This window comes from Podarcis pityusensis, assembly GCF_964106645.2.
Source record: "Podarcis pityusensis genome assembly, chromosome: 3".
Taxonomy (NCBI): Eukaryota; Metazoa; Chordata; class Lepidosauria; order Squamata; family Lacertidae; genus Podarcis; species Podarcis pityusensis.
In genome coordinates, this window is record NC_138026.1 from 25,202,108 (window position 1) to 25,227,309 (window position 25,202).

The 25,202-nt window shown below is 42.0% G+C and overlaps 1 protein-coding gene across 5 annotated transcripts in view; it reads left to right on the forward strand.

Annotated features, from left to right (window-relative positions):
- TPO (thyroid peroxidase) overlaps positions 1-25,202 on the forward strand; it is a 94,753-nt gene that overhangs the window by 17,215 nt on the left and 52,336 nt on the right. For 4 of the 5 annotated variants that reach the window (XM_080999027.1, XM_080999029.1, XM_080999026.1 and 1 more), the window contains exons 1-7: positions 7,684-7,860; positions 10,999-11,092; positions 13,375-13,459; positions 19,853-20,022; positions 20,782-20,914; positions 23,206-23,335; positions 24,111-24,317. In XM_080999027.1, coding sequence (XP_080855153.1) covers positions 7,714-7,860; positions 10,999-11,092; positions 13,375-13,459; positions 19,853-20,022; positions 20,782-20,914; positions 23,206-23,335; positions 24,111-24,317 — 966 coding nt within the window. In that variant the 5' untranslated portion in view covers positions 7,684-7,713. Of the gene's footprint in view, positions 1-7,683; positions 7,861-10,998; positions 11,093-13,374; positions 13,460-19,852; positions 20,023-20,781; positions 20,915-23,205; positions 23,336-24,110; positions 24,318-25,202 lie in introns of those variants that run through there. The other variant, XM_080999028.1, reaches the window with a different exon arrangement.

Here is a 25,202-nt window from a genome sequence, read left to right on the forward strand (position 1 = left end):
CCACAACACCCGATTGGTAGGTCCCTCGATGTTGGGTTTAATCTGGCCAATGGGGCACAGTCCAAACGGATCGAGGGACCTATATATACCTATGCACGTGACCCAGAGCTTCCTCTTTCGGCTCGTGCATTCAGAACACCCGCCCACCTCTCCCTATTTTTAGGGCATTTTGCGATTGACCTTGCTATGCCGTCGTGTGTTGTCTGTCATTGGGACGGGCACGGGAGGAATTTTCCCCACTTGGCTGATTGGCTGTTGCCATTTGGGTTTCGCCTGCTGTGTAACCTTGTAAGGTTACAGATAGGCTCTGGTTCATGTGATAGGGATGGGAGAACGCTCTCGCCATCCCTATGTGAATGGTATTCCATTAAAGGAATCAAGGGACTCAACTGGTTTGGTCAACCCCTGAGAGGGGGTTGTGCCCATGCCTGATTCCAGGGGGGCATTTGGGTGGTGGAGTTAGCCCGCTCCCGGCTTTCCGCTTATCCAGGTGTTCACCCTTGGCTGACCTATACTGATGCCCTGGGTCAGTGCTGCCTGCAAGGGTGCAGGGAGCTAGTCGAACCAGAGCCTATGCAACCACTCACTTTTCTGTAATCAATAAAGTTGTGGCCTAAATTCTGCCAAAAAACCCAAAACTAAAATTTGAGTCAAATGTATCTTTATTTAGGGGGGAGGTCTCTGGATCTGAACACACAAATAGGTGAAACATATAGCCATTTATTCCATTGCTGAAGCACTCGAATTTCCCTGCATAGCACACCTAGAAGTTTTTGCACTTGCTCAACTGACCCTACATAAATCACTCCCACCCTTGTTGTAGATAGATATAGATTAGATATAGATATATAGATACACAAACACACAGTGCTATTTTTCTAGAAAAAGAGGTGCCGGAACTCACCATGAACACCTCCCTTGTTCTCTTATGATGGCAATGGCGCCTACCTGAGAGGTGCCAAAACTTAATTCTGGTGAGTTCCAGCTGAAAAAAAGCTGTGTGCATGTGAACTGGTATTTCTTTCTTGCTGTGCCTTTCTATCTAAATCTACCTATTTCCATCTAAATCTTTCTTTTCTTTTCTTTCAGCTGACTAATTCAAAACCAGTAACCTGAAAAAAGTTTTGGGGGCAATGGGGGAGGGAGCTTTACACCAACCGAGGTTTAACTCAGACTTCTAAGTAATGGCTTTGTTTCTTTTCGAGTTGGAATAACATGAAACATTCAGGTTTCATATGACTCCTAGGTTTTTAAATATATAAACTGCCCTCACAGAATTTACAAGGGCCTTGTTTACAACTTGCCTCCCTGTGGCCTGGCCAGACCAGGGCTCGCCTCACGTTGTCTACCAAATAACACCACAACAAACCCCAAAATGGGAAGTGTGAGGGGATTCAAAACAATGAGGAACCACAAATATAAATCATCTGCTTGAATTTCTGAAGTTAGCTTGGACTGTGATAGGAAACATTTACAAACCACCTTCCTTGTTTAATTATTTTATTATTCTAGTCAAAACATCTACCACTTGTTTACTGCCCTCTAGAATAGGTTCTTATCATGTTCTTTGTACTTTTTTGTTACTAGTTTTGTTCTGTGTGGTAAATCATTTTCATATTTTTTTTAAATAAAAACAACATGTCAGACAAACTCCTACCACTTATTCACAGTGGGAGACTAGAAGCAGCAAGGATTTCAAACCCAGCAGAGCATTAAAGCAATAATCCTGGATTTTGGAGATGTTCATGACGTCAATTATCCAAACTATTTTGTTTACTCTATCCGAAAGGCCACTCTAGCAGTTAGTGTTCCAAAGACTGCCAGTGATGTATTGTCCTAAGCATGAGAATACTGTTACGTTTCCACTTTGCTTCCAAACACCTCAGTAAGTGTGCTCAAGTCGTATTGTCCAAAGCATACATTACTGTGTGCTAGACGAGACCAATAACGCAGGTGTGCATTCCATTGATTTCAACATAGTTTTCCTCCAAGTCATTGCACTTCGGATTTTGGCCTCATCTTTTATAGATCCCTTGCAGCCTTATATAGTAAATCTGACAGAACAAGATTGCAGAAAGGTTAACGACAGGGTTACTTGGCTTTCCTCTGAAGAAGCAATCCAGCATCTTTATTCAGTTATAGTACTACAAAGCCTTTCGACTGAAAGAGGATTATGCACAAATGTTCACTTTCACCTGGCTTTTGTACGACTCCCTATCCCCTGGAACCTTGAACAGACAGTACAAAAAACCCCGAGGAAAGGAGATTATCAGGGATCAGCCTACATATTATGTCTAACATCTACGGCAACTGCTGAATCCCTGCCTAATATTGTAATGGGGTGTGATTGGATTTAAAGCTTAATTCTCAAACTGCGGGTCTGCCTCAAAGCAAGAGACTTAGGAAAACCTGGATATGAATTCAGACTTCTACACTTTATATTGACTGACCTCTTTAAGATGCCAGTCTCTCATTAAATACCAAAATACAGCTCCTGTTTTAAAATGTACTCGCGTTGAAGGATGAATAGGTTTCATGGTTTTGTTTGTTTCTCATGCGCACTCAGGGCCTCTTTGCAGCAGCAGCAGCAAAGCTCCCTGCACCACAAAGCAAATGCCATCCACCAAAGGCTAGATGGGATGTGCACATACCAGCATTGTCACAGGAGCTAAGTCCATGTGGCCCTGTTCATGATGGGGGAAGGAGCTGCTGGACAAGGGAACAGGTAGGTAGCTGTGTTGGTCTGCCATAATCGAAGCAAAAATTTAAAAATCCTTCCAGTAGCACCTTAAAGGTAAAGGGACCCCTGAACATTAGGTACAGTCATGACCGACTCTGGGGTTGCGGCGCTCATCTCGCTTTATTGGCTGAGGGAGCCGGCGTACAGCTTCCGGGTCATGTGGCCAGCATGACTAAGCCGCTTCTGGCGAACCAGAGCAGCGCACGGAAACGCCATTTACCTTCCCACTGGAGCAGTACCTATTTATCTACTTGCACTTTGACGTGCTTTCGAACTGCTAGGTTGGCAGGAGCAGGGACCAAGCAATGGGAGCTCACCCCGTCGCGGGGATTCGAAACACCGACCTTCTGATCAGCAAGTCCTAGGCTCTGTGGTTTAACCCACAGCGCCACCCGTGTCCATAAGTAACACCTTAGAGACCAACTAAGTTTGTCATTGGTATGAGCTTTCGTGTGCATGCAACAGTACCACTCTATTCTGCCTTGATCAGACTACACCTGGTCCACCCCTGGAATACTGTGTCCAATTCTGGGCACCACAATTTAAGAAAGATTTTAGCAAGCAGGAACATGTGCAGAGGAAGGCAACCAAGATGATCAAGGGTCTGGAAACCAAGCCTTACATGGGAGGAAGTCATGGTTGCTAAATCCACTCAGAAGCCATTTGGGTTGTATACATTTTATACATTTTAAAAATAGCTATAAATAAAAAGTGGCACAAGAATGCTCTACATGAATGGGACAGATGGGACCCTTTTGTTTTTGGTTGTTTTTTTTTAGTCTTTAGGCAATGTGGTATTGATTTACATACAAGGCTTCTCCTCCCCACAAACTTTCCACTGAAGAAAAGCTGCAAGAGTTTGTGCTTTGTGAATCAATGCCTTTCAATTAAAGCACAAAGGGCAGAAGAAAAGTGGTGTTGTTAAAAAGAAAAACAAAGGGCTCCAAACTAAATTGAGTCATTAGCAGAGCAAAAGAAATTATTTAACCTACATAAGGGAAATCTCGATTCTTAAGAAACTCCATGGCTTTGGGTTTTTGTTTTTTTAAAAGCAATTATATGTTGAGAAGTTTCAGGTTCTTTCAGTCTGCCACGCTTCTAATGCAAACCAAGCGGGGGAAACACAGCTATAAATCAGATAATTTGCAAAATGCGATTTCTCATCCAGCCATAGAAGGTCTGCAAGAAAAATAACACCACAGCCACACAAAATAACAGAGAGAGTGGGGAGGAAAAGTAAAATCTAAGTAGTAAAGGCAGCTTTTCACCAACGCTTAACAGCTTTTAAATGTCAGAGATAGAGACAAAAGCTAGTAGAGCTCCAATTGGGGTTGTAAGATACGACCACCTCCCCTTAGCTACGGGGGGGGGGCATGATTTGGCTAAAATGGCAATGATCAGGTGGTGGTGGCTTTTATTTTTTTTACAAGCCCTCATCCCTTTCCTCCCATATATTCAAGCATCTTCTAACCTTGAATTTCCTAACGCTAACCCTGGCATTTAACTTATACAGTGGTACCTCGGGTTACATACGCTTCAGGTTACATACGCTTCAGGTTACAGACTCCGCTAACCCAGAAATAGTGCTTCAGGTTGAGAACTTTGCTTCAGGTTTAGAACAGAAATCGTGCTTTGGCAGCGCGGCGGCAGCGGGAGGCCCCATTTGCTAAAATGGTGCTTCAGGTTAAGAACAGTTTCAGGTTAAGTACAGACCTCCGGAACTAATTAAGTACTTAACCTGAGGTACCACTGTAATGATAGTATCTACATATGAAAGACAGCTGATAGTATTCTGTCACACTCTGTAGGTTATGGCTGGAGTCACCAGGGATAGAGGAGTACCGGTAGTTGTAGCTGCTGCCCAGTGGTTTTCGTGAATCCACATGTTGACTTTCTCCCAAATAAATGAGTGGCTTGACATTCAGTGCTGCAGGGGAAAGCAGAGCTCTATGCTTGGGAGCAGCACTGCAGTGAGAACAAAACTAGCCTTCCACAGTTTATAGAAGCCCAGTTTCTACATACCACCAAGCCAAACCATGGTTAAGCACAAACGCTGGAGTCTCACAGCAGAAATCACTGCCATTTCACTCCTCCCCTGGTCATCCTGCTACCACGCTACCTGGAGCCAAGCTATTGTTTAGATTGGCATTGTGTCCAACCCTGGGCTCATGGTTTGTCTCCCTCAGACAAACCACAACTGGTAAGCCAAAAGCAAACCTTGACTACAGCTTGTGGTGTGTCTGGGTTTAGACATGATGCCAAGCCAAACCATGGTAGTGCAGCAGGAGGAGGGCTGGGGGAGGAGTGAAGTGGCTGAAATTTCTGCTGTGAGTGCTCATGTGCTCACATTTAAGACTGGAAAAACGAGAAACTAAGAGAAACATACACAGACAGGTGCATCCATCCCAGATTGTATTTGGTCATCTCTTCATCTCACACTTTCTGATGCATTTCCCCATGACTTTCTTAACTGCAAAAAGTCAGTTTCTTTCTAAGTGGATTTGTTGCGCCAGGGTGACAAGAGTGCTTTAATTCCTTTTAGTTGCACAACCTAAAATTATTAGTATGCACATGAATGATCCCTCCCACATAATACTGACAGTCTGAAGGCATTCAGAGACATGGCAGGGTTTGCATCTACTGAAATTTGTTAAATGATAAATTGTTTCACGACTTCTCTCTGAAAGGTCCTAATATTTGAAAATGAGCAGCTTGGGTCAAGTTCTCCCAGACAGCCTTTCCATTTTGAAGCAGGCCTAAACCTGTGCTCAGCCTAGGTTTGGCTTTCAGCAGAAACTAAATGTGGGGGTGGGGGAAAGGCTTTCCGTTTCTCAAAATTAATTAAAAACAAGTACAGATGGCTGTCAAGTCAAAACTCCCCTCTTGGATGCTGTTTGAACTGATAAACACTTCAGCCTCAAACACTGAAGAGGTTGAGGTGCTTTGTAAACAAAAATGTTGACACAGGGGAAATTCTCCTTTAGCTTAATGAGAATGCTTTGATGCAGCTTTGAGGAGAGGTTTTCTTTCTTTTGGGGGCAACTATAGATGGGAGGTTGCCTTTTTAAGAGCCCAACAAAAGTATATTTGACATGTTTCAGCCCTCACTGAAAATGCAAGAACAGCTAAAGCCTTATAAGTATTTAACAGTGCTTACAACCTATTTGAGAATGCATCGTTAAAGCCTTTTATTTAATGAGTTAGCCGAAATGAAACTGCTTTCACTATTTTGTTCATCTAGAGGAGAAGCACATTCATCTCTCTAATGTTTACTTCTGATAAAGCTAGCCTGTTGAACTATAATATCCAGGGATGGGTCCAAGAAGCAGAAACAGCTGACAAGCATGGCTTTCTGAAACATTTACCTGATGTATTCTTGCCTTATGCCATCTCCTTTTCCATGGGAGGGAAATAGGTTTACTTGCCCCAGGCCTCTCACTTCAGCTCTGACAAAGTATTAGGTTGCAATGCCTGAACTACTTTTCCTTCCAGAACCATTGTAAGAGGTCAGCATTTTAAGGCCCAGTCTGGCAGAAGATCCATCACTGAGCCAGCATGCTGGGCTAGACTCCCGTTTTTCAATGCAAGAGGGAGCTAGCAGCATAGCAGCACAAAGGACTTGCCCTCCGCTATCTCTTCTAGGCAACCTTCTCAACAGGAAATTAGATATTGGTCGGCAACATCACAGGCGTCTTGGGGGTGATTGTCCATTTCCCAGTGGGAAGGGTATCTGCAAAAAATGGAGCAGCTATGCACCTATCAGCTAAAAAGAATCATTGCTCTGTGGCTTTGCTATGTATAATTGTTTAATTGCACACTGAAATAGAGAATGCCTGTATGTTGCTAAGGGTTTATCACTGGAAAATTCCACTGGCGTATACTAAACTAGAAAGAGCTTTCTGAGCTTAATGATTAACTGTTGGTGTTCTCTGCTAGCTCTCGTTTGAGTTAGATCATGCGATAAAGGTAGGGTTTGTTTGTTGCAAAATCTCAGAAAAATAGAGATTTTGAGCTATTTTTTTAAAGGAAATTCAGCAAATAAATAAATAAATCAACACTTCCAAAATGGGTTGCCATACACCCGGGTTTCCCCAGACATTTTAACCTCCCGGACGCAATGTACATATCCTGGATATGTCCAAAAAATTCCAGACATATGGCAGCCCTAGATTAAGGTGTTCACTTGCAAATCTTCATTCATTCTTTGTTCCCAGGCACACTGGGAGAAGGATGTGATAATGGTGCCTCTTCAGGAGCTGTGTAGCCTTAGGCTGGATGCAGGCTAAGGGAGAGACAAAGCTTTGTTTTTTGCTCTGATTGTAGTTTGGTTATATATTTAAGAAGACGACCCTATGCTTGAATAAGCATATGTTTTATGGACTTTTTCTGGCTGTGTCATTGATTGTTTTTGTACCAATTTTGAAGAAGTTCTGGTTAGTACAGCTTTAAATCATAATTATGGGGCTGGGCAATTATTGTTCCAAAAGGAGTCAGCTTTTATGCATCCAATTGCTTCATGCTGCACAATAATATCTGCCATGGGCTTCTGGGAAGGGCCTGTCAATTTCAGTTATTTCAATTGTTCATTTCCCCCCAATTTGAAATTCAGTTCTTCACATTTCTGCAGCAATTTGTGATACAGGCATACATACCCATCAGCAGTTTTGATTAATGTACATATTTATTCAAGCAATCTGCCCTAATACAGTGCACTGCATTATTTTTAAGCCTATGCATAATCTCCCCCACTCTGCCCCAACCTAACCTACGTTGATTTGGGAACCATTTCCCTACCTCAGCTCCCAAACTCTGCCTCCCAAAACACATCCCTGCCAGGCCTCATGACCTGCTGCTAAGTGACCGCTGCTATGGTAGCCAACCAGCACTACCTCTGCCACTGAAGGTTCCTGCTTTCTCCTCCCCAGTGTCATCAACTAGCAGGACAACAAGGAAGAGAAAGATGACGATGACAGATGATGGTGAGGGGATGGAGGTCAGTGCACAGGAGCCAGAGCAGCAGGACCCATTCACCAGAGCCAGAGGAGCCCCTCTCTCCACAAACACGGCTGGCTCTGAGACATAAGGAGCAGCAGGAGATACACTGTAGGAGGCTGAGGCAGGTAAGGGCCCTCAGCCCAGGTGGAGCTCATTGGCTCGGGAAGGAGGTGTGTGATTCGTCACCTGGAGTAGGCTCAGGACAGGTGAGGGTCACCTGCCTTGTCAAGCCCAGATGCTGCAATCAGCATGCAAGGTGTAAAAGGGGAGCAGAAGTGAGATGCTGGGTCTGCTCAACTTCCTACACTAGTGTGGTGTAGTGGTTAAGAGCGGTAGTCTCGTAATCTGGGGAACCGGGTTCGCGTCTCCGCTCCTCCACATGCAGCTGCTGGGTGACCTTGGGCCAGTCACACTTCTTTGAAGTCTCTCAGCCCCACTCACCTCACAGAGTGTTTGTTGTGGGGGAGGAAGGGAAAGGAGAATGTTAGCCGCTTTGAGACTCCTTAAAGGGAGTGAAAGGCGGGATATCAAATCCAAACTCTTCTTCTTCTTCTATATTGGCTGAACCATGGCTTGGCTGCTCCGGGGAGCTCTTGTGGACTGTGCTTGTGTGGGACTGACCTCCAGGTGCCCTAACCCCTGGATTGGCTGTAAAGGCAGGAATCTGATCTGACTGGACTTTGGACCGGTTGACCTGCTGGATTACACACTAGTATCTGCCTTGGGATTGTGTATACCAGCTGGACTTGCCACCAGGTACCCCGTGGTTCACAACACACTTTGCTTTTGCTCTGATTCTAATTTTGTTATATATTTAAGAAGAATCATCTATGCTTGGATAAAGCATATGCTTTGTGGAATTATTCAGGATGTATCATTGACTGTTTTTGTACCTGTTTTGAAGAAGTTCTTCTTGTTAAAGCTTTGAATCAGAATTATGGGTCTGGACATTTTTTTTTATTCCAAAAGGAGTAAGGTTTTGTGCATCCAATCGCTTCATGCTGCATAGTATTATTTGCCATGGGCTTCTAGATAGGGACAGAAGGACCTGGCAATTCCATTTCTTTCATTGTTTCCCATTTGTAATTCAGTTCTCCACGTTCCTGCAGCAATTTGTTATTCACACACTCATATGCACATCCTCTCCCACCATGCCCCAACGGAATCCAGGCTGACTTGGGAACCACTGTCCTGCCCCAGATCCAGTCCTTCATCAACTTGCAGGGCAGGGCTAAACTCTAATTAAACATCTGGTCAGGATGTCAAATGCTGCATCTCCTCCCTCTCTAATGCCCAACCAGGAGCAGGAGGGTTTAATTGTCCTGTGGGATGGAGGGCATTCCTTCACTGCTGCCATGCAGAGGCCCCCTTCACACAGCTCACACTGTGGGTGTTAAGTTGTGGGTGAACATATTAGACAACACAGCACTTCTTCAAACAGCTCTTGTTTATTCATAGGCCAGAACAGAACTGAACTGAAGGGTTCAGCCAGCCTGTTTATATAGAGGTCCACTACAATGCAACAGTAACAACTTTCTGTAACTATCCAATCACTGAACGTCACTTTCAATTCCATATTTGCATATGTAGACCTGAGTGAAAACTATCTACAGTATCCCCTTGCTGGCCCAGGGTGAGAACTTCAGTACATAACAGGTGGCACATGGGGCACCCAACCAACGGTGATGCAAATGCCACTCTCAGTACCTGTGGCCCTGAGCCAACCACCTTGTCTGCTCCTCTGCAAATACATCTCAGGTTAAAACGTAGTCCAAATATCTGGAACTCCAAAATTCCAAACTAAAGGGAAGTGGGCCGTGCAATATTAGTGGAGTAGAATAAACCAATTATTGGAACGCAAACCATGAAGATGAAATGCTGTGTTATATGCGCAAAAATAGAAATAAAATGGGCCAACAGCAGTGCATCAAATCACTTTCAGTAAGAACGTAAGAATAGCCCTTCTGCATCAGGCCAAGAGTGATGTAGTCCAGCATCCAGTTCTCACAGTGGCCAACAAGATGCCCATGAGAAGCCTACAAAGCAGGACTCGAGCAGAAGTGTACAGCTAGTTCATACTGAAGACTGGCAGGCTTATTCGTGCATAGAGCAAGTTTATACTGAAGGCTGGAGCCTTGGAAAGCATTTCGCTGTAGTGTTTCAGGAGAATTGGTGCCAGTGATAAACAACACAGCTGCAGAACTTCAGCAGGAATAAAGGTCAGATTCTAAAACTTTTGTTTCTTGGAGCCCACATTTTTAGCTTGAAATACGTAAAAACACGCCTTTGTTGTGTGTTTCTTGTGGGTACTATTTCATGCAGGGATTTTCAAATCATATACACACAAGGAGTGTGACAATTAAATATGCATGCAGGATTTTTCACCAGCGTATTGCAAAGGTAAAACCAAACTTAAGATGGGTTGAGTAGTTTCTCTACTCCTGAACTGGTTACCATAGACTTGATTTATAATGGCATAGGAGTGCTCCACTGAAAAGCACTGAGGTGATCTTGAAATTTTGTCTTTGGTACTAGATCACTGATAGCAGAGGCATATGTAGAAGTTGATGTTGAGGTTGATATTGAGGTTAATATGTGGAGGTTGATGTTGCAGTTATCAACTGATGAAAGGGCGTAAATGAACCACGGTTAAGCTCTGTTCCAAAAGCATGTGCCTTTAGGTTTAATTATGTAGTGTAAATTATGTTCATCTATAAAATATGCATTTTCCCCCTCCAGCTGCAACCAACAACCAACTTCCTACAAACAACATGCATTGGCTTTAATGTGATTCTTCTGAATTACAGCGATTTCAATCTAGAAAGTTTTCAAGGGGTTTTTTTAAGCAAATAAAACATAATAATGTAATTATGTGTACTGTTTTGAAGTTTAATTGGAATATGGGAGGCATTTTATTTGAAATGTTTATTTTAAGCAAACCTCTGCTATCTCGTTTCACTCTGTGCCCGTTTTCCTTTGTTAATTAAACTCTATGCAATATAAGTTATTTATTAATTTAACAAAAAATATGTCACTTGATTGTAAGAAAACCTTTAATCAGTTTGTTTCAACTTTTGTATCTCATTTTATTTATTTTTACATAGATTTGGATGGTGAAGGTTAAACTTCTGATTACTTGAATATTTAAAGAGACTGAAATAGGATCAAATTGTGCACAGCTAGAAAACTAATGTACTGTATATGCTGCTCTTATAAACTGTAGTCCTAGTTTCATTCACTGTACGGCTTTCATTATTTTTCAGATGAGAGTATTCATTTTCTTCATAATTTTAATAACAATGGTCAGTGTGGCTGTTTTCCTTGCTTTGGTCCAATGGGGCAGGAATGACTTATTCAGTAAGTAAAAACGAAAACATTCTTTACAATACAGGGGGAAGAGGGGCACACATAATGCCCTAAGTATCATTTGATGTATTTGGAGGGGGGGAGCCCTAATATTGTTTTTTTAAAAAAACCTCTTGGTTTACTTTATTGAGAATTTTTATAGGATTTTATTCCCCTGTTTGGGGTAAAGAAAAGTCATTCACCTTTTCTGTCCCGATAAAGTTCTGAATGTGTAGTTTTAAATTATATTGTATCTCATGGCATGCTATTTTTTGGGAATTCACACTTCATTTATTACTTCCATCTTTAGAAAGCCTTAGCATCAGGGTCCCATTCCTAACTGTGTATTGATGTGGTCCACTAGCTGCAGCAGTTAGGAGTCTTACAAAACGTTCCAAACCCTTGATCAGGCACCCCCAACCTGCGGCCCTCCAGATGTTTTGGCATACAACTCCCATGATCCCTAGCTAACAGGACCAGTGGTCAGGATGATGGGAATTGTAGTCCAAAACATCTGGAGGGCCAAAGGTTGGGGGTGCCTGCCCTAGATCCTCATTGCTGGCTCTGCTGTTAGGGAGTTTCCATTGCTGCAAAAGTCCCTGCTGTATCCAGCAAAAACAAAACAAAAAATACACACCACCCCAATCTGTAAGGTACTAATCAGCCAAAGGCCTGGTTGCAGAAGAATGTTTTTGCTTAGTGCCTAAAAATATATAATGAAGGCTCCATGTGAACTTCCCTGGAGAGAGCATTCCACAAATCGGGTCCTCCCTTAAAGAGGGCACGTGTTGCAGTGAGAACTGGCAACCTAACCCTGTGTTATGGATGGGTATGATTGGATAGCCACAACACCCAATTGGTAGGTTCCTTGATGCTGGGTTTGATCAGGCCAATGGGACGCAAGCTAAATGGATCACGGGATCTATTTATGCCCATGCACGTGACCCAGAGCTTCCTCTTTCGGCTTGTGCATTTGGAACACCCGCCCACCTCTCCCTACTTTTAGGGCTTGTGCGCTTGACCTTGCTATGCCATCGTGTGTCATCTGTCATTGAGACAGGGGTACAGCAGGAATTTTCCCCACTTGGCTGATTGGCTGTTGCCATTTGGGTTTCGCCTGCTGTGTAGCAAATTGTCACAACTTTGTAAGGTTGCGGATAGGCTCTGGTTCAGGTGATAGGGATGGGAGAACGCTCTCGCCATCCCTATGTGAAGTGTATTCCGTTAAAGGACTTCAGGGACACGATGGTTTGGTCAACCCCTGAGAGGGGGTTGTGCCTGTGCCTGAGTCCAGGGGGGCATTTGGGTGGCGGAGATAGCCTGTTCCCGGCTTTCTGCTTATCCAGATGTTCACCCTAGGCTGACCTACGTTGACCTATGTCCAATTCATGGCATGCTGCATGCTTCTTTTTTTTTTAATAGAAATTTATTGGGTTTTACAAATAGCAATACACATAATAAACAATGTAACATATATCTTGACATAATTTCACATTTTCTTTGGACTTCCTCACATCTCCCGCTCCCACTTTCATCGTTATAACATTTTGTCAGCAATTTATTATCTTATTTGCAATCTTATATCCCTTCTATGTTTCATAATCTTCTACTCCTCAAAGAGAGTTATATTTTCTCAATCTCACTTATTTTCTTAAAATCATCTAAGTTAAGTGGTGCTCAGTTATATTGATCTAGCGTCCTGTTTAGCATTCACTCAAATTGCAATGTTTTTGTAAATAGTTCTTAAATTTCTTCCAATCCTCCTCAATCCTCTCTTCTCCCAGGTCTCGAATTCTGCCGGTCATCTCGGCCAGTTCCATGTAGTCTATCAGTTGCATCTGCCATTCTTCCAGTGTGGGTAGATCTTGAGTTTTCCAATGCTTTGCAATTAATATCCTTGCTGCTGTTGTTGCATACATAAAAAATGTCTGGTCCTTCCTTACCACCCCTTGGCCGACAATACCCAAAAGAAAGGCCTCTGGTTTCTTAGTGAAGGTATATTTAAATACCTTTTTCAGTTCATTATAAATCATTTCCCAGAACGCCTTCACTTTAGGGCATGTCCACCATAGGTGGAAGAATGTTCCTTCACACTCTTTACATTTCCAACACTTATTGTCAGTCAGGTGGTAAATTTTTGCAAGTTTGACTGGGGTCATATACCATCTATATATCATTTTCATTACATTTTCTTTCAAAGCGTTAGGCATGCTGCATGCTTTTGTGTATTGCTATTACAAATTATGTCAAATTATGCTTTGGTCCTGTGGTGACTCTCTTTTAAACATGTATAGGAAAAGTAAAAGAGCATGGAATTAGGAGAACTCTGCAGGAAACCACTTCCATCCAAGGTGAAGAAACAGCCAGAAGAAGAGAAAGGTGAGATAGCAACCTCATACCTGACCTTGCTCAGTGATCTCTTGCAGGTGCCTGCTTACAGAATTTCCTGTCTACATTCACCTTACAATTGCATCAAGGCAGGACAGAATAATAAAAAAAGCCTTCTGCACTTCATAATTTACATATGGGACTCTGGATTACAATAATAGGCTTAAAGTGGAGAAAAAGATTTATACTGATTAAAGCACTGATTCCAGATCATACAGGCACAGAAACCACGAGGGTGGTAGAAAATGAGCAACTTATGGATGATTAGAATCTATGCTCGCGGCAAGAAATTCTGTTAAGTATTCTAATTCTTCCAACTTTGTAACTGCAACTTGCAGCAAAACAAGGCCCACATAACTTACAACAAACTATTAAACTGTGTTGTGGTTCCAGAGGAGAGCTGGAGGAAACCCAGGTACAAATCCTTAAAGCTCATTGGATGATCATGGGCCAGTCCCTGTTTCTTAGCCTAACCTACCCCATAGGATTGTTGTGAGGATAAAAGAGTTGAGAACCACACATGCCAACTGATATGCCTGGAAGAAAAGCAGGGTTTAAAGGCAATATATAAATAAACGGGATCAACGTATTATTTGTACACTCAGAGGTGGTATAGATAAATTGGGGGTTGGCTTTTGCTGCCCAGCTCCCCAAGGGACTCTGGGTCTCCTCAGTCCATGATCAGTCAGAGAAGAATGGATAGAGGCAGGATCCAGTGAAAAGAAAGGCAGATCTTTATTTTTCTGTTGCAACAGAGTCCGTCCCCCCCCCTTGCAAGGAGGTAAGACAGACGCAGAACAAAATTGTACAAGCCCCTTTAAAGACTGTATATGTTGCCCCACCCCTTGGTCAAAGACCACCCTAAAAGCATCATACATACATCACAACTTCTAGGGCAATCACTCGTAGCTGAGTGAGATTGTCTTCCCCTTCGGATCTTGAAATATGGGTCCCCCCAACAAAATTTAAAATTCGGCTTTGTAATTCGGAATTTATGTGATATGATTTAATTTGATATGATTGGCCAGTTAATAAAAATTATTTTTTTAAAAAAAGAGATTGTCTTCCATGAACATGGTCTTAACAGTGAGTCCTTAAGTGACTGTAGAGGCCAATTCTGGATCCACACATCCTTCCACAGTGGGGACATAGGTTTCTGGGTGGGAGTTGTTCTTGATGAGGGTTTGCCAAATGTGTCTTCCTCTTGGCACGTTTCTCCCTTTTGTCCTGAGTTCGAGTGTCTTCAAAGTCCATGACACCTTTGGTAAAGGCTGTTCTCCAATTGGAGCACTCGCAGGCCATTGTTTCCCAATTGTCAGTGTTCATACTACATTTTTTAAGATTTGCCTTGAGAGAGTCTTTAAACCTCTTTTGCTGACCACCAGCTTTCCATTTTTAAGTTCAGAATAGAGTAGTTGCTGTGGAATACAATAATCAGGCATCCAAACAACATGACCAGACCATTTAAGTCAATGTTGAAGAATCATTTCTTCGACACTGGTGATCTTTGCTTCTTCCAGTACACTGGCATTAGTTCACCTGTCTTCCCAAGTGATGTGTAACATTTTTCGGGGACACCGTTGATGGAATCTTTCAAGGAGTTGAAGATGGTATTTATAAGTGGTCCATGTTTCACAGACATACGGTAAGGTTGGTAGTACAATAGCCTTGAAAACAAGCATTTTGGCTTCCCTGCAAATGTCCCAGTCCTCAGACACTCTGCACTTCAGTCGGGAGAAAGCTGCACTTGCAGATCTCAGGCGATGCTGGATTTCAGCATCAGTGTTGGCTCTTGTGGAAATATAACTGCCCAGGTAGGAGAAGTGATTGACACTTTCCAAAGTTACACCATTGAGCTGGATTTATGGCATTTCAGAAAGGTTGTTTTGTGCTTTTTGGTGCAACACTTTGGTTTTTTGAATGTTGAGCGATAGGCCAAGCTTTTCATAAGCAGTAATTCTTTTTTTAAAAAAATGATATTTATTGAAAAAAGAGTTTTTTAAAAAATTACACAAAAGAAAAAACAAGACAGAAAAAGAAAAAGAAAAAGAAAAAAAATAAAACCATCATTCTCCAATTCTCCACTTTCAATACCTTCTTTCCTTGACCTCCTCCTCCTCCCTTTTCCTGTATCCTGTTTTATAATAATCACAGCAAATCCTTTCCATAATTCATAGTATTCTGTCATCACATTACCTTGATCTATTTTCATCTTATCTTATAGAAAACCTTAAAGTTTAAAACTTAAATCTTAATTTTTACCAACTTCTCCTAAACCATAACATTCTTACCTAATTCTTTAGACATTTTTATAAGAGCCAAATAATTTCATTTCAACATTTTCCTAACATTCATCAATTTTATACAACAGTCCTAATGATAAAAATAAAAGAAAAAAGCAATCCAGTCTTCATCCAACGTCCCTTCCTCCTGGTCCCGGGTTTGTCAGTCCTTTTTATCCTATTAATCTAGCACATTAACCTGGCAATCTTATATCCGAGGCCCTCAAGTCTCTTCCATGTCCCTTCTGTAACTCTTCTTTATATTTCCCTTTTATTCGTGGGAACTCCAGCTTGATAGTGTTTTTGACCCTTTTCAGCAAGACAATCCCTTTTCCATAGTCCAGGATAGGCTCGATGTAGTATTTACAAGCATGCTCCAGATTCCCTTCAAAATTGAGAGCCCCCACAGCTCCAAACATCTGACGGCCCCTTTCCAGACTTGAAAAGTCCAAATCTCCCTGTAAAGGGGGGGGTCTATCCAACCCCCCATTTCCAAACCAAACCAGATTTTATCTTTCCAAGTCTGGTTTTTTCCAAGTTCATTTATCAAATCCAAAAGTTTATATTCCTGCTGGGCCGCAGCTCCCTCCGTCTCTGGCGCCCAAGATTCAGCAAGGTCCTCCTCTTTCAGTTGTTCTGTCATGGCATGCTCCTGTTTTGATTCCTGGGTGGGCTCCATATAGTTTCCCACTACCTGTTCAAAGGTTCTGGCCGCATTAGTCATGAAATCCGTCTTCTGACTTAACTGATCCAATAGGGCATTTATTTTACAGAAAGCACCCAACAGTGCTTCTGAAGACATTGTCCTACAAGGTCACAAATTCTTTCCCACAGTTGTAATCAGTGACAGCTGCAAGTTCCCAGGAATTAGTTACAATTTCACAGTTCCCCTCTAGGGGGAAAAACTTCTGGTTGTTCTTTTTCTTGAAAACAATAGCAACAAAGTTTCTTTTTTAAGATATTTTGTCCATATTTGTTCTTTTAAAAGACGAAAGGAAACAATGGAGTCACAATGTTTCTCTTCTTTTAACTATCTGTCAAAGACATTTGTTTCTGGTCAATGAGCTTCAAACGTCAATTCTGACACCCCGCTCCAGGGTCAGGACAGTGGAAAATTACTTTGCTTTAGATTCACTTCTGCAGGTTTAAACAGCTCAGAAAAGATCCCCCTTCTTCTCCTGCTACCGAAGGGAGGTTCAGCGATTTTAAATGATGAAAGTCGATCCTTTAAAAGTGATTTTTAAGGCTCTAGTTTGCGTTGTCTTTGCTTTGTTCTGACTACAAGGAAACGGAAGGGTGACTTCCTGTTTAAACCTTCCCGTTTCAGTACCAAATTAGGGTTAATTTTTAAGTCCAAATTCCTTTTTATTTCGCCAGTTCTTATTTGAAGTCCAAATATTCAATGTTCCAGTACTCACGGTTGGTTGTTTTAAATGCCAAATTGTCCCAGGAAAAAGGCAGCGCTCTCCAGCAACGACTATGCGGCTTCGCTCCGCAGAAAAAGCAACTGACTCACAGCACTGCGCCACTTCCCCCTCTTCACTTCGGAGCCCGTTTGTGGGTTCCTTTGTGGGTTGGGGGGGCGCTAAGGGTGCCCGCCGAGTCCCATGGTCACAGGCTTCATCCACCTGTGATTTCCAGAAGGGTCCCCGCTTCGCCGCAGCGGAAAAGACCCGTTTCATGCGGAGCTAGTCCCTCCAGTTCAGAGGGAGTCCGCCATTGCCAGTGGCGCCACCCCGGAAGTCCCATACGCAGTAATTCCAATGGCATGAGTATCATGACAACCAGTGGATTCTTATCTGCTGCATCCTTCATCTGCCTTCACAGCCGTCGTAACATACCGCTTTGTTATCTTCTACCTGTTCTGCCGTTGAGAACTTTTTGGACCATTCTTTGCCTAACTTCCTCCCCTATGACCTTACTGCCTTGGGTGACCCTGCAGGGAGTATGAAACTCCCAATGGCTTCACTCACAAGGGTATTAAAAGGTAAAGGGCCCCTGACAGTTAAGTCCAGCCGCAAATGTCTCTGGGGTTGTGGCGTTCATCTCGCTTTACTGGCCGAGGGAGCCGATGTTTGTCTGCAAACAGTTTTTCCAGGTCATGTGGCCAGCATGATTAAGCCGCTTTTGGCAAAACCAGAGCAGCACATGGAAACGCCGTTTACCTTCCCGCTGGAGCGGTACCTATTTATCTACTTGCACTTTGATGTGCTTTCGAACTGCTAGGCTGGCAGGAGCTGAGACCGAGCAACAGGAGCTCACCCCATCGTGGGGATTCAAACCGCCGACCTTCCAATCAGCAAGCCCTAGGCTCAGTGGTTTAGACCACAGCAACACCCACGTCCCTCACAAGGGTCATAGGAACGTGCAAACCCACTCACCACAACAAGGTGATGATCCATTGAGTGAGATAGATCACATAAGTAGGTGGTCTACAACAAAGATTTGAGAGTGACTCTTTCCTGTCTGTCAAGGTACCTAAAATGGTTTTGCTGACTGCATTACCTGGGCAGCCTGGCCATTCTTTTGAAATGGTAAATACTGTAGTTCTTGCAGGCATACCTTATTCATACACAAAATATGCCCTTAAGACAGGATTTGTAAGTGAAAAGACCTACTGGGAAAGGTTTCTCCAAGATATTTCCTTCTGCAGAGGAAATACTTGAGTTATAAGAAGAGCCAAGATTGCTTTTGGGATTGTTGTGTGTGCTAAAATAATGTGTAATTTTCTCAAGGAATATTTCCTAAAATTTGAAGGGTGAAGGGTTGGTTTTCTGTGGAGAGTGTGTCTGCTATGTGTATGCACCTTAAATTTTTTCTAACAGATGTATGTACAGGTGTAAACTTAATATCGCAGCTGTGTGGGAGCAGCAAAAAACATTGCACTGAACATTCACTAAATTGCGTGAATGAAAACAGAAATTTGCACTGTTTTAAGTAATCTACAAATCATTAATTTTGTAACCTGAGAGTGTGTTCCAAATTCTCAGCAATGTTTGGGGAGAGCATGCTGAACAATGTTAATTTGTGCCCTGAAGGGGTATTCTTTACCAAAGTTTAATAATCCTTGATTTTGAAGCATCAGTGGTGCATTGAGACCAAGAACTTTCAAACTATGAAAGGGCGGGGGGCGGCAGAGTGGGAAACAATGAAGGAAGGAGAAAGTGCATATTTCAGATTTGATCTTCAGAAAGTAACAGGGTGCACAGCACTGTGAAAACCCAAATGTTTAGCTCGCAAATAACTGAAGCAAGAGGCAGTACAATACAAATGAGTTTCAGCACTGCCCTTGAGGATGAAAAAGCACTCCTGGGTTGAAGAGGCAGTTTCTCATCCAGTTTCAGATTGGGAAGCTCTTAATCATTCCATAGAAAGGATTTCAGGGTTATGTTTGCTGATTTAATGAACTAAGTTTTGGAAGAACTTGCGCTGAGTGAACAAGTTTCATTTGTGACCTCAGCTTGAACTTGAATCCTAATAGGGAAATAGATTTCTATTGTAGTTTTTCTTCCTTTCAGACTGCATTATTTTTACTGGGTCCCCCCCCCCCCCCATGTACCAGGTGTTGAACACACACTTATTTGTTTACAATTAACATTAACACTGCCAGTCATTAGTGGCACAAAAATCCCTCTAGAAATACTGTTTCTATGTAATGTCCAGTGTCTCGCATATCTATCTGCTCTCAGATCTAATAAAATGAACCAAATTATGGATTTAATAATAATAATAGATTTGTTTTGCCATCCATCTCATGGGTTGCCCCAGCTTCTCTTTGTGGCTTCCAGCAAATTAAAACATTTTCCACCCTTTGTGAGTTCTACGTTTATGTATGTTAAACAGAGTATAATAAATGCATACAATAAATATACCATGAACAGCTTTTGCAGTCTATGATAGGAAGCACAGACTGAAGTAGAAAGAGAACTCTTGAATCTAAAAGGCCAGGAATGTGATTGAACAGAGAGAGAAAAATGTATTTAAAATACCCACAAAGAGAAGCTGATAAACAATGATGGAGCAGTAAGCGCACCCATGAAAACCCATGAAATGACAGCATAATTAAAGGGTTTTTAATCACCATTATTTCTTTCTTATGTAGGCTTCTCGAAAGATATGATACAATGGCTCCTTCACAGTTTTTGGCACTTTCCAAATATTCATATCAAGAGACTCAAGCTGTCTCTCAAGCGGCCGAAAGCATGGAAGCTTCGATGCAGGTTTTGAAAGGAAAACTTCACCAGAGGCATCAACGTTCATTGCTTCCAAGTGGTAAGGACAAGCAGATGCTCACAAGGATCCCTTGTGGCTGCTTAAGGGTTGTGCTTCTTAGATTAAAGCAGTATTGACTTCGTTCTAGTCTTATTTTGCTGCAGGTAGGACTTAAATTCATATCTGGGCTGTGCACACAATTGAACACAATTGAAAAGAGGCCGCTTTTTGTGCTTCAGGGAAGAAATTCAGATACTCCAAATAACAAAGAACACTTGTATCGATGTCTGAGATCCTGATGCGAAGTTCATCTCAGGAATGCTTTAAAATGTTTATTTTTGTTTGGCTTGAGTATACAGTTTACTAATGTTTCTGGACATTTAAAAAAAAACAATAAGCACTTAAGAAAAATATTTGCATTTTATTGCAAATATGCAACTGGCGTTCAAATTGTGTGTTTGTGTGTAGTGTGATTCTTGCATCAGTATTTTGAATGGTGTTGCACCAGTAATTGCAGTATTATTAATTTGCGTTGTTACCCAAAGCCTTTCAAGAGGCAACATTTAAAAACATTAATATTCTACCATTAAAAAGAGAATAAAACAACTTCCAAAACAGACACAGGAAGTTTAGGCAGCATACTAGCAACAAAACAATGTAGTCTATTAAAAACATTGGGGAAAAGATTAGATTTTCTGTGGCAACAAAAATATGTCAAAGAAGGTGCCAGGCAGGCATTGCTGGGGAGAGCATTCCACAGATAATGAATGGTAGTCAAATGCTGTGCACAAAGAGTGAAGCTGTGTTTTTAATTTCCAGATGTGTTACCTGCTGATGTTCTCATGATGATTGCCAATGTATCTGGATGTCTGCCTTACATGCTGCCACCAAAATGCCCAGAAAATTGTATGACCAGGAAATACAGACATATCACCGGAGCTTGCCAGAACAGGTAAATCTTACAGCAAGAGGTATAATTATGTTGACTCTCCCCCTTGTAATGCAAAACAGGCTGGTCTCCCTTGTTTTTCCTTGGGCTTCCATGCTCACTTAGTTTCACATTGCTTCATTTGAGAATCCTTAGAATTTTTACAAGCTCGTTTGAAAAATGTAGTTATAGCAGTTACTTGCGATTAAGGATAAATGTTTGCTGTTTAGCCCATTATGGACACATCTGTTGGCTGTAGATGTTTGTGGGAATGTGCAGTATCATTTAAACCCTGAACCATCTTTGAGAAGCCCCAGTAAGTGCTTTAATGTTACATGTATATTGAATCTGGCAGTTCGGTATTAAGATATACAGTGGTACTTTGGTTTAAGAACAGCTTAGTTTATGAACAACTTGGATTAAGAATGCTGCAAACCCAGAAGTTTGTGAACTTTGGTTTGTGAACTTTGCCTTGGAAGCAGAACATGTTCCACTTCCTGTTGAGTGTAAATTGAGTCCCCCGCTGCTATGGGAAAGCATGCCTTGGTTTAAGAACGCTTTGGTTTAAGAACGGACTTCCAGAATGGATTAAGTTCGTAAACCAAGGTGCCACTGTAGTTAGATTAAGCAACCTTGCATATAAAGAAATATATAAAGTGTAGATTTGCATTCAGGCTGTGAACCGGAGCTTTATATGAACACAGGTTGCCCTTGGCAGATGATGGACTGTGTCAAAAAATTGTACCCTACCCTTCACTATGGATATTTCTGTGCATTCTTCCTTGAACACAGCACTCTTGCTCATGTTGCTGAAGATTCGGGTTTCCCCATTTGTTTCAGCTGAGGGAACAAATCCACAAGCACTCAGAATGTGCTTGCAGTTCTGTTTGCCTCCCCACCGCTTTTGAAAAGAAAGGTTCCTTACCCCAGTAACATTCCAGTGATCTGCTAAAATATTAAAGCAATCAGGAAGAAAATCACTGGTTAAGCTGTTAAATTAACATATCATTACTTTTAATTGAGTGAAATAGCACTATGTGCAGCATTTTATGCCATTTCAATAAAGACAAATCAGCTGTAACTAATCTGAATGCTTTATTAAGGCGTACGTCAACCTTCAAATGTGAATTATCGCAGTTAATTAAATGTATTACTGTCCCACATTGCTTTGCAAATTGAGCCCCTTTGTATACTGAAGATCAATGAAGTATTACTAAAATAATTGTTTCCTGTTAAGTGTCTCTACAGAAACATAAGTGTATGACTAACTTCGCGTAGATCATCTGTGTCTTTCTGTACAGTTGCACCTTGCAGGGACTCCTATATAGAACAGTCTTTTTACTTTGGTGCTCCAGTAAATATCTGTTCTTCTTCCTATCATCATCATTCCTTGCTCATTCTTTAGAGCAGCCTTCCCAAGCTCCCTAAGTTGTTGGACTGCCACTCCCATCAGCCCCGCTGGCATGGGCAGTGGCAAGGGATTGTGGCAGCTCTATTACAAAGCATCTGGAGGGAAAGAGATTGAGAAAGCTGTTTTGGGCACTTAGAGAAGCTTACTTGGGACTTTGTGCTTTCACCTATGCCATTTGCACAAAGAAAGAATTAATTGCCCCCAGGTTTGGGGAGCTCTGAAAATAGCAAAGGGCTTGCCATAGCCCACTAAACACATGCAGTTGAGTGTGCATGGACATGAAATTGCCCTCCATTCAACGTGAAAACCTCTCATCTTTTTCAACCTCTTTCCTTCCTTATTCCCAATAATCACATGGCTTTGGGTGATTTCCTTGAGATCTTAGTTTTCTTGCTCTTGAGCCATATTCCAAGAGGTCATAATAACATGAGTTGTGTTTACAGGCCAGGATCCAAAGAGTTACTACTTCAGGAGTGTGGAAGGACTTGGGCATGCCAAGCAAAATGTTTGACATCTCCCCTTCCCCTTTCTTTATGTCATGCTGCAAATTCCTTTGAAAATCCCCTCCAGATTCAAGAGAGGTATATAGTGTGGTATGGGGTGTTGCCTGTTTGATACCCACAAGTTCAAAGCTCCATTGAGAAAGTGGAATTTGTTCCATGGCACTTTGGATCCTGGCCACAGCCTCCAACTATAAAAAGTTTTGCAGGGGATAGCTGACTTTTAAAAACAAACCTTAAACTTGTTCCATACTTATCCCAAGCTTGAGGAGTTGCATATGATCGCTTTTCATAAATCTGTCACTGAATTGAACTCGTAGATTTTGAATATTTGCCCACATGCCTGCTGCAGTTAATATTGCTGGTTATATCAAAATGTATTCTAAAACATTTCAATTGCATAGGGAGCATCCTAGATGGGGAGCCTCCAACACAGCCCTGGCTAGATGGCTTCCTCCAGTTTATGAAGATGGACTAAGTCAGCCCAAAGGATGGAATTACGGTTTCCTACATAATGGATTTCCATTGCCGTCGGTTGGTACTCTGTGAAATCATTAAAACGTGTATTTTTTTATAAGAGATTTCTATACCCTGCATCAACGAAGTTTCCAGGCATAGAGCCACAGCACAAGAGAGAATGTGATGAAGGAAAAAATAAAACCCACCCACTAAACAGTAACAAATGAGACTTGCTTCTAAGCAGACTGGCACAGGATCGCAGTGCTAATGTAGCTACCATGCAATAAGGTCCTTTGTTTCTGCCTAAAGATAATTAAAGACAAGCTTCTCGCAGGAGTGGCTGCCTGGGGCTGTGGGTGCCATGCGGCGTGTGTGACCCTGGCAGTGAAATTTGTGGGTGCCTGGCCCCTTCATGGGGAATTTGTGGGTGCTCGGGCACCCAGGGCTCCAGGGAGTTGGCACCTATGGCTTCTCATTTACCACTTAGAGCAGGACTGAGGATCCTATGGCTCTTCAGATATTACTGAACTATAACTCCCATCATTCCACACCGTTGACTAGGCTGACTGAGGCTGATTGGTTTCCAACAATCCAGAAAGCCGCAGTTTCCCTATCCCTGCCTCAAAACAACTTTGCCAAGAGAGAGGGTGTGTGTGTGTGTTAAGCTGTTTAAGTTGTACATGTTTAACAAATTAATAAAACTGAAATATGTTTTTAAAATAGAACAACTTTGTGACTTACGTTATTTTGGCTAAAGTGGTCAGTTCTTAGTTGCTTTCACCCCCTTTGGCTATTGAATGAAAAGTAAATAGTGTCTCACGTGCCAGCTCAGTTAACTCTTTTTCTCCAGGTGCGTGAAGTGACAAGAAACATTATTGAGGTATCTAATGAGGCTGTTACTGAAGATGAGCGACATTCTGATATGATCACTGTGTGGGGGCAATATATCAGTCATGACCTTGCATTTACGCCACAGAGTGTAAATCGACCTTCCTTTCTGGGAGAAGCAGACTGCCAACGGACCTGTGAAAACAGGAGTCCATGTTTTCCAATACAGGTATCGTTTCGGTTTGTTTTCTTTAAAATATAATGGTTGATAAAAGTAGTTAAAATATGAGAGAATAAATAAGGCCATGTTTATATTTTGTTGCTAAACCAAGAGTTTTATCAGGATGGGGGGGGTTTACTATGGTCTTCTGCATCAAGTTTTTCATTCCAGTAAGGAAAGTAGAAACAAATTATTCTCTGTTTTAAAGGTGTCATTCAGTTTAAATTTTCCTATGAGGGCAAAGACAGCGAAACACAAAATCTAGAAAGCTATTATTTCACTGGGGATGAACTGATTTTCAGAGTGTTATCAAAATTCACTAATTTTGCGTTCCTTTTTCAATTAGTTTTTATTAGCCACAATAAGTTAGCATTACAGGTACGCTATTCCATAGGAACATACCCAATAATGAAGTCACTATTGTATACACCGACTGGCAGTAGGCCTCCAAGATTTTAGACAGTGGTTCTTGACCATCCCTCCCTGCAGATGCTGGGAATTGAATGTGGGACTTCCTGCATGCAAAGCAGATGCTTCTACCACTGAGCCACAGCTGTTCTTGATACTTGTTGTGCTCTCAAAAAAACATCCTTATGTCCATATGTATTGCTATGAAGGGCTATTATTATTATTTTTTTAGAGTGACTGTGGGCCAGTGACTTTCCAGTGTTTCGGGCACTGCCTGGAGATGCCAGGGACTGAACATGAGACATTATGCATGGAAAGCAGATACCGTACCTTTCCTTGTATAAGACTAGGTTTTTATACTCTAAAATTGTGTTCAAAATAGGGGCGTCTTATACACGGATAGTACATAGGGGGGACATGGGATTGGTTGATGCTGCAAGCCGGAGGTTGTCAGCAGCGTGTTACTGGTGGCTGCATCAAGGGGTG